This window comes from Theobroma cacao, chromosome 9 (assembly GCF_053813885.1).
Source record: "Theobroma cacao isolate CCN51 chromosome 9, ASM5381388v1, whole genome shotgun sequence".
Taxonomy (NCBI): domain Eukaryota; kingdom Viridiplantae; phylum Streptophyta; class Magnoliopsida; order Malvales; family Malvaceae; genus Theobroma; species Theobroma cacao.
The window spans coordinates 38,526,251-38,535,789 of NC_142647.1; the positions used below are offsets into that span (position 1 = coordinate 38,526,251).

The window sequence follows — 9,539 nt, forward strand, 5'->3', positions numbered from 1 at the left end:
AATTTTTATGTGTACATGGTGATGCTTCCTATGGATTTTATAATCTATACTTGGTTTATGTTTGTATTTCTAAGGCTTTCATGGGTTGAGTGGGACTTTCCCATTAGATCTTTGTGCCAATCATGATCTCAAATTTGAGATGTGACACTATCAAACAAGGTTGAGAATAATGCAGAGAAGAACTAAGTCAAAGAGAATTTGAAAGCGAAAGCTAAAAGTGAAAAATATATTTGCATTAGCTCAAGAAATCTTCTTTTCCTAAAATGAATTGTCAAAACTCTATATATAGAGGCAAAAGAAACAATTACTCAAGAACAGACTTTAGTGCATATCATAAGTAACATTATTGAAACGATCTTTAATGCACATAATGGGTAATGGTTATGAAAATCCATTATATTGATATTAAGGTAACGTTTTATTGTATATAATGAGTAATGTTAGAAACCCATTATGTCACCATTGAAGTAGTGGGTTTTATGATCATTAATAGTATAATAAGACTTGTTTTTGAGTAAAAGGTAAAAAGGAGAACGTATGAGAAAAAAGAATAGAGCATCTCAAGGTGAAACTAACCTATAAATGCTATCACTTGTTCTTGATTACTTTTATTACCATACGCGTAAAGTAATCGTTCTTGTTACTCTCTATATAACATCATTATTGTAAAACAACTGTTAAAAAAATAATATAGATATCATGTTCGAATAAGTCCATGAACTATTCAAGAAAATTCAATTAAGCTGTAATTCTTCTATTGCGTTCAATCAAACCTCTATACTTTTATTTTGGATCAAATAAGCTTTTATGACTAATGATTGACTAATTGTTATTAGTTAAAATGTCACTTGTTATTTTATTCTCACGTGATGTTGACGTGACGTTGAGTAGAAGGTGAAAAATGTCTCATTTCATGTAATCATGCTATATCAACCTGCCACATAATTATTCATTATGACATATCAACATGCCACATGAATGTTATATAATATAGAATGACAAATTACATTTTGACTATATCAACCATTAATTATAAGGACTTATTTGACTTGAAAGGAAAATGTAAAGACTTATTTGACTATAAATAAACATATTAAAGTTTTATTGAACATAATTAAAAAATAAAAATTTATTTAAATATTATATCAATAATAAATTAATAAGTAAAATCAACTATGTGCATCCACGATCAAAAGCTTCAAAAATTGGTGCCAAGCATGTCTTCAAGTTGATGTTAGGTTCAACAATCATCAACCTTAGGGGCTAGAATCTTTAGCATTTTAAGTGCAAGAGTGAACAGTGAACCTGTTCTTAGCACATAAGAGAGGAATAATTAGATATGCAAAATCGGTAATGATTGAATAAAGGATACTTCCTAGAAATGTAGGAAATTAGACTTTCCTATTTACATGTACTTTATAACTTAATTTGTTGCGACGTATGGAGAAGTCAGAAGAAGAAAATAAACTGCGTACAAGATGAGAAAACAAACTTACCAACCGTAGATGGAGTTGACAAGAGAGAAAGAGGAACATGCAATACCAGAAAAAGAGATCGAACCAAGAATAATTTCCAAGCAAGAAGATGTAGAAGACAAAAATGGCAGCAAGAGGACTAGGACTACAAGTTGTCCTGCAAACTGTGAATACCTCATTCCCCCTGACAATGAGGGCTTTAACGGACATAAAATTCCTGAAGGAATTGGCTTAGAGGATACAGCTGCTGAGCTTAAGGAGAAGCCAAGAAGGGAAGGAAAAGGAAGGACGGTGATCAATCTGGAGATGCCAACTGGTGTATTGAGTAAGTACCCATAAATGTACTGAAGAAGTCATTCTTCTGGTGAAATTTAAACCTTTTTTTTCCAGTGTTAAGAAATTTATTCAAGTACTGTTGTCTCTTAAATAGGATATAAGGAAATTGGCAGTCATCAAATTTGCAACGAGAAGGAACTATTAGGTAAAATGGTTAAGAAACACTCGAAAAAACTGGTGTTCAAACTGAAAAACATCTAGCCTTAGAAATTATTTGATTCTAACTTCTGTTCGTGTTGGAAGGATTTAAATTACATATATGCCAAAGGCTTAAAATGGCTCAATTTACTTTAAAGAATACTACACCAAATGGTTTGTTCCCAACAGATATTGAATCCTTTATTCTTGATTTGATCTTGTATGCTTTTGTTATTTGCCGATGCATGCCTTTGTTTCTAATTATTTTCTCATGAACAGAATGTTTCTAGGCAAGCAAGGAAGGCTGCCAAAGAGAGGAGAACACACTATCAATTGGAACAATTGGTACTTCTCTCACTTGTGCATCTTATCAGCATGCATGTTTAAATTGTTTATTTTTTCTAGTCAGAAATGTTTAGTATGTTTCTTGGATATACTTACCAATGCCTATGTGTGAATGCTATGCATCTGTGTAGTGTTCATATGTATGTGAATCTCTCTGTCTTCATCATCTTTATATTAGATTATACATAGTAATGAGAATTTGATTATGCAGAAAAGAAGAAAGACAAATGCCTAAAACAGGGAGGCCAAGGAAGAATTTGAGTTAGTCTGCATTTACCTTGTGACAGTGTGCTTTATTCCATCATAACAATTTTCATGCTCAGCTTAGTATACTGGTAATAACTTCAATGTACTTGACTCTTAGGAACTGTGATTGACAATCAAATATAAGAACAATGAAAAAGTTAGTTTTCCCATGGCTTCTCAGGTGTCATTAAGTTTGTTACAATTTAGACTGAACTTTTTTTTTTGAAAAGTAGAATGAACTTGCTATGCTGGTTAAAAATAGTGTACTGCTTATATTAACATCATGCCAAATGATTTAATGATGCTTATGTTAATGCCAACGAAAAAAGAAAATTGGTTCAGTTTGTGTTTTTATCCTTTCACAGAACATAAATTTTCTTAAAACCATCATATGGTTTTTCATATCCTCATAACAAAATTTTGGTTTCCATTGCACTGACCTGATTGTACAATTTCCAATACAGCTTTCAGACATATGCTATAGGCAGCTGCACTTGCACTGTGTATGAGCCATATTTGCATTTCTGATGCACATGACTGAGTGGTGTGAAAAATTACATTGAGAGCTGTGCTGGATGATTGCCTGACTGCCCTTAACATATGTCTGATGGTAACAGTTAAGTATTTTGCCCTTTAGAGTATACATTGAGACTCAGTTGAGTTCTTCTGGTAACAATTTCATAAATAAATTGTACATGCCCTCATGGTCTTTTTCTTTCCTGAAATATATGTGCCGTAAGCCTTATGCTATAGCACTTGAGGTGTCATGGAGAAAGAAACAGAGTGAAATAAAAATCAGAGTTTATGCATTACCTTTTATCCTTGTTTTTTTTTTTTTTTTAAACCTGAGTTACATTCTTCTATTTGCTGCAAATGCATAGTGCTGATGGGTCAGAAAAATAAAATGCAGAAGCTTAAGCAGTGTTTTTATCGCTTATGAGATACCAACTAGTCCCAGGATTAAGAAAGCAAGAATGTTCTAATAGTTGAACAAGGGTACTAATCCTCAAACCCAAAATTGTCATAATTACTTTGACCATAAACATGATCATAATGTCCATCCAAAAAAATTTTAGAAAAGGTAGACCAAATGTCTGATAGCAACAATGTTGTGGTTCAGAATTGCCAAATAATAAGAGAATCCTTTAAGGAACAATTCCAAGAAAATTTAGTAGTCTGCAGGAAATATAGCTGGCTTTGTGCATACAAAAAATGAACAGTAGAAAAAGAAAAGAAAAGAAAAGTAAAGGGAACAAACACCCTAGTTTGTCTTTTTATGCATTAGGTTGGGTTGGATCCTTTTTGTTGCACATAAGACATTTTATAATTTTTGTCTTATTACATGTATATGGAGATAATAAATGTTTTCAGCAGTTTTCTTCAGAAAGTAGTAAAATATTTTGTTTTATATAAAGTTCTCAATTCTTTTGAAATTATCTTCATCTTGCACTTGATACGTTGCCTGTGGTTGGACTCCTAAAAGTAATTTAGCACCCTCAGGAAAGTTGTGCTTGAAGGCAGTCATTGTATATGTTAAATGAAGACTTGCAGGAAAATACCAGCAACTGCTACAGTTAAATAGTTTAGCTTGAGGTGTAGATTACTCTAATATAGCTCATGGTGTAGTATTGTTCTAATAAATGTTAAAATAATAAATCCAAGGTGGTAAGGGGAAAAAAAATTTGAAAAGATGATTATTAGGAGAGGAGTACTATTCTTCTTAACAAACACAATCTTTGTTACTATCTGTCAATGGTTGTTTTCCTTTAGAACAAAAGTGATAAATGGTTCTGTCTTTCAGGATGGTATGACACAGGCAGTTCATACTTCATACATCATTGTTGAGATGGTGATCTTCCAGTATGAAATTCATAATAATTAGTCCTAATGTTTTCTCAGCTTATTTATTTTTTGTTCAAACTGTCTTAACACTTTTGGTATGAGAAACAGATATGCTCTATATATGTATAGCCAATGCATGCTAATCTGTCCATTCCAAAAATGGGAGCCTGTGCTATAACTATTATGATGAAGTTTCCTTACATGCTGGATTGTGATTAATTTTTTGCATTAATGATTTACATCTTTTCAGATTTTCTTCCATATTTAGACTTTGCAGATAGATGTTGAAGAACAAAAGAAATTCATTTGACAGATAATTAGCATGAAAATTTGACTAGGACCTTATTTTAAACTTGAATGTTAATTAATTTTCAACTGAATAGTAACATGTGTAACTCATAATTAAATTATGAACCTGGAATCATATAACACATGTAAGCCATGGAGGCAATAAGCTGAAGCCTAAAGCCAGCCCTCTCTCTTTCTTACCATTTGTCTGTCTTTCGGGCATTTCAAAAAATTCAAATGTTGTCTCATAGGAATAGACTGCAAGATGGTGTTCCTTTACATAAGTGAAATGTTCCCACTCAAATTAAAATTAATTTGTGATCATATTGTAAGAATTGAGAGAAAATGAACCTAGTTTGCAAATGATGGCTGCCTGAGCTGTGACATTTACTCATAATTAATGAATAAATGAGCCATAAGTACAGATAATTAACAGCAAAGATTGACAGAGAGAACTCTATCCCATTCTTACATTCCATTCCTTAATTGATTTTTCTTTCCTTAGTGACATTCATAAACCAAACTCAAAACTTTACTGCAAGAACCCATAACGTCTTTTCAACACAAATTTTTATTTCTGTTCTGTCTGAATTACAACAATGAGGATTAGAAAGAGACTTCCCTCATTTCCAACCATACCAAGCTCAGTTGACTCATCAGAGGACGTTCCATCTCAGAAAGAAGAAATGGAAGTGTCCTCTTTACCTGCACCTGGTGACAGAACAGCTAGAGAGGCACCAGAGGAGGTGGACACTGAATGGCAGTCTATAATGACAAGAGCACACAGACTGCTTGGATGTTCATCCTATGGCTCTAATCACACTATCCAATCACATGTGCAAGAGGAACATTCCAGCACCAACCCTGTCAATAATGGAGAAATTGGCATTGAAATTCAATCAACAAATGGAAGGAACAAGAAGAGACTCTTGGAACAAGAAAATCCAAGACAAACAATGGTTTTTTTTTTTGAGTGATTTCTATTCATTTGGATCCTTTCCTTATGTCCCTTTGTCATTTTTTTTGTGCTTCACAATTTTTCATTTCTTGGAGTTCATTGTTCATAAGATGTTGATCTGTTAATGATCTTACAGGTCTGACAAATTTCCATGATCAGCCTGTTCTGATCTTTGAAGTTCTTCAATCATGCAACAGTTTATTTCTCCATCTATTCCTAGACCATTACCTTTAAATCAACTTATACTAGTCAGTAGACTGCCATGGTTGAGTGATATATCATTTACTGATTTTCCTTTCACATGATTTTTTGTATAGGCCATTGAACAAGGAGGTGGAAATGCTCGAAAACAGATATCTAATCTCTTTTCTAATTCTCAAATGTACAATTTTTGATTCTCAACCTACTAAATTTATGTATCCAATGGTGAATTAGAACTGATAATTTGAAGCAAACTATCTATATGTTTAGAATTTTAAGTGCATAAACAACATGTGTTTCATCTTAATAACATTGATTAACAAGCTTAATTTTGATGATATAGGATGGGAAATTGCTCTGGTACTACTATATGCAATACTAAGGGTACGACTGTTTCATCTTCTTCCTGTCAAGGTATGCTTTCTTCGCTAAAGTTATAAACTGGATTTTCAAAATTCAGTTTTTTTTTTTCGCGCCTTTAGGACGTTAGTAATCATAGCTTTGCCATTTGTACTTCAACGACAGAAAGTTGGTAGTAATGCTTAATGATGATATAATTACCATTTAAAGCGGTCTAAAAAACATTTGAAAATATTAGGTAAGCAAAACCCTCGAATGAATGCTACCTCTTTGTACTGAAATATCTTCATTTCGACTCTTAACAATACCTTTTTTAGTTTATTTTTCTGCTATTCCCCTTTATATAGCCGCCAAACTAACCAAGGACAGTGCTAAGTGCTAAATGTAGTCTCAAAATCAGAAAAGATATATAGCTGGTTGTTTGTTTAGTGCTACTTTAATGGCCAGTAGCAAATATATAGCCTCTGAAGCTCTTCAAGATATATTACATTACAAAGAAAGAGAATGCATTTCAAAAGCATGATTTTCCTTTTGGTACATGGATAGTATAATTTCTCGTGCATTATAAATATTCAGAAGACTCTTTAACATGAAAATATTAAAGATGTATAACTTTTCATAGATCAGCATATTAAAGATGTAAAATCATATTCCCCATATAGTAGGAATTGTAAGTAAGTTAACATTTCTTTTATTAGATTATGTTTATTTATCATTTATCAAGCGAGATAACAATATTCTTGGCTTCTTTTGTTATGAGTCTGTCTTCCAGCTTAATCATGTCAAAGAAGAGCCCTCGTAACCAAAACTTGATGGTAAAATTGAGCTTGGAAATATTTTTATAATAGCGTTATTAGGTTACCATGTAGCTGATCTGTAAGATGCTGCAATTAAGCAATCTGGTATTGCATTCTATGGTCATTCTCTTTAGAATTCCCATCATTGCTACATAGCCTTCCCTCGTGTGTTTTCAACAAGACTGTGCTCTTATATATATATAGGAAAACCCTTGTATCAATAGATTCATAAGAACCACAATTGCTCAAAAGTACAAAAACAATCTTTCTATAGGTTCAATAGATCTTCTACCCAACCTTTTGGTCTAATATGAATACTACTTCTCTAGCCGACAAGTTTTGTTTTAGACACACTGTTGGAGTAGAGTGCATCCATTTCCTCATAAAAGCATTAATTCATGCATGGAGATACTGCTTGAAGTTTCATAGTCTGTGTGTGAATTTAAAAAAAGATAAGAACAGAAAAGATACCATAAGGTAGATTTGCAAAGTAGAAACTGCATGTCTAACATGCCATGGTTATTGAATTGATTTTGTTGGAGATTGCAGAGCGAGTTCAGTATGCATAATATGTAAACCTTTGTAATTAGGTAATAGTATTTTCTTTTCCTAAAAGTCACCTTTATGAATGTGAGCTGTAGTGTGGGATAATTTAGATTTGGCATGTGTTATTATGCCTTCAACATCAATAGTTAGAGCTGCAAAGACCTTAATTCAGATATTACTCAATTTGCAGAAGAAATTTTTCTATTTTCCTAAGAAAGACATATATGTGAAGAAAATGGAAAGCATAAACATATGTCTATACATTGATGAAAAGTGCCTTGAAGAAGCTTAAATATGAAGACATTGTTAATAATTATACTGTGAATATAAGTCCCATCCACATCACCTCTTCATCCTTGAATAATTCTGGAGCTGAAAGTGAAATATACCACCTCTTCATCCAAGAAAAGACATGGCTCATGATTAGGTATACGTCTTTGTACAAGCCAAACTTATAAAATTCATTTTTCAACCTATATGTGCAAACAAGGATATTATACAATCGCTTGCACAAAGTGTCTTTTAAGACTTTTTTCATGCAATATTCAGCTGCCATTGTCGTTTCCCCTTTCACATTTGATTCAGTACTGAAACTTTCATGGCTTGTTTCCTTTAAATTTGTTACTTAGGTGATGCAAAGAGGATATTTCTGGGGAATAGCAAGCATGAAGGAGCTGAAACCACCATGAGGACTGGTGGTGGTCGTTGGAAGGAATGGACTGATAACTTGATGGCAGGATCACCCAGACTTGCTTGTCCTAAAGGCAGCGGCGGATACCAGGACGAGGGTGAAGAAGATGAGGAATATTCATCTGGCCCCATTAAGAAGAAAGTTAAGACAAGGAAATTAACCAGCATTTATGCTGACATCAGAAGCCTAATGCCTAGCTCTTCAAAGGTGAATGAGAGTGAGGAAGCAGATGGGAAGTCATCAGGTGAAGACTGAAGAGCTCAATGAGTGAAGATATACATCATCGAGGTTAAGTTGAATTAAGCTTCAAAAACTATAGCAATAATTTTATGATATACATAGTAAGTGCTAAACGCAGCCTGCGTTAAGCAAACTTGACTTAATAATTATCTCCAAACAATGCTTTAATTTCTCTTGTTTATGATTTTCTGAGGATGTTTCAGAAAAATTGAATTATATATGGAGAGTTTGTTATAAATTGTTGTTGTTTCTAAATGCTGCTGTCTACCTTAACTATTTTTTTTTTTTGAGGGGGGTAAAGTTGTCTATGTCAATTGCAAGGTTTTTCAGGCTTGGTTCGATAAAGGGTTATATCTATATATTATGTAGACCAATACACTAAAATAAAGTGCTTTGTTTTATAAATAATAAAATCCATTATTTTACCTTTATGTGAAATAAATTATATTTGCATTGGTAATTTAGTATTAGAGATGTTTATAGGACGGGTTGGGTTAGCTAACATTGTTAAAATTTAAAATTCGAATCTGACATGATCCGTTAATTTAAATTATTTTTATTATTAAAATATAAAAATAATATTAATAATATTTTCTTCGAGTTAGGTCTATAAGTGTGAGTTTGGATGAGTTGGATGAGTAGTTTGGCCATTGACATGTCACCTTAATTAGTATTTTGTATTAGTCGTTAATTTACTCATTTTTATCATTTATCGTTTAATTAATTTTTACTATTAACTTTTCCTTGGCAATAATAACTTTTGATGAAATCTATAATAAAAAATAAATTACAATATAAATGTGCTATAATTATTAGTTTATTTAACTATCAAAAAAAAAAAAAAAAAAACAAGAGCTGGTTTATTCAGCATCAGTGTATGGACGTTATACACTCTAAAGCATTCTATACATTAGCTGTCGATTCATATATTTATAATCATCTAATTAATAATTAAATATAAAAGTTTGAAAAATTTTGAGTTAGGATAAATCTAATCTTTGATTTTCAACAATTACGATTATTTGTTGATATTATTGAATCAATCTAATCTTTTTCTCATTTCAATTGTATAATCA

At 32.2% G+C, this 9,539-nt stretch overlaps 1 protein-coding gene across 2 annotated transcripts; it reads left to right on the forward strand.

The window, feature by feature from the left end:
- Positions 1-1,427: 1,427 nt before the first annotated feature.
- LOC18589703 (uncharacterized) lies at positions 1,428-8,683 on the forward strand. 2 transcript variants are annotated; one of them, XM_018126646.2, is made up of 8 exons: positions 1,428-1,800; positions 1,906-1,956; positions 2,229-2,294; positions 2,506-2,629; positions 3,005-3,156; positions 5,946-6,010; positions 6,173-6,243; positions 8,162-8,683. In XM_018126646.2, the coding sequence occupies exons 5-8, from the start codon at positions 3,148-3,150 to the stop codon at positions 8,476-8,478; spliced, it is 462 nt and encodes a 153-aa protein (XP_017982135.1). In that variant the 5' UTR covers positions 1,428-1,800; positions 1,906-1,956; positions 2,229-2,294; positions 2,506-2,629; positions 3,005-3,147; the 3' UTR covers positions 8,479-8,683. The 2 variants fall into 2 exon arrangements, with proteins under 2 accessions (XP_017982135.1, XP_017982133.1); XM_018126644.2 differs by lacking the exons at positions 1,906-1,956; positions 2,506-2,629.
- The last annotated feature ends 856 nt before the right edge of the window (positions 8,684-9,539 follow it).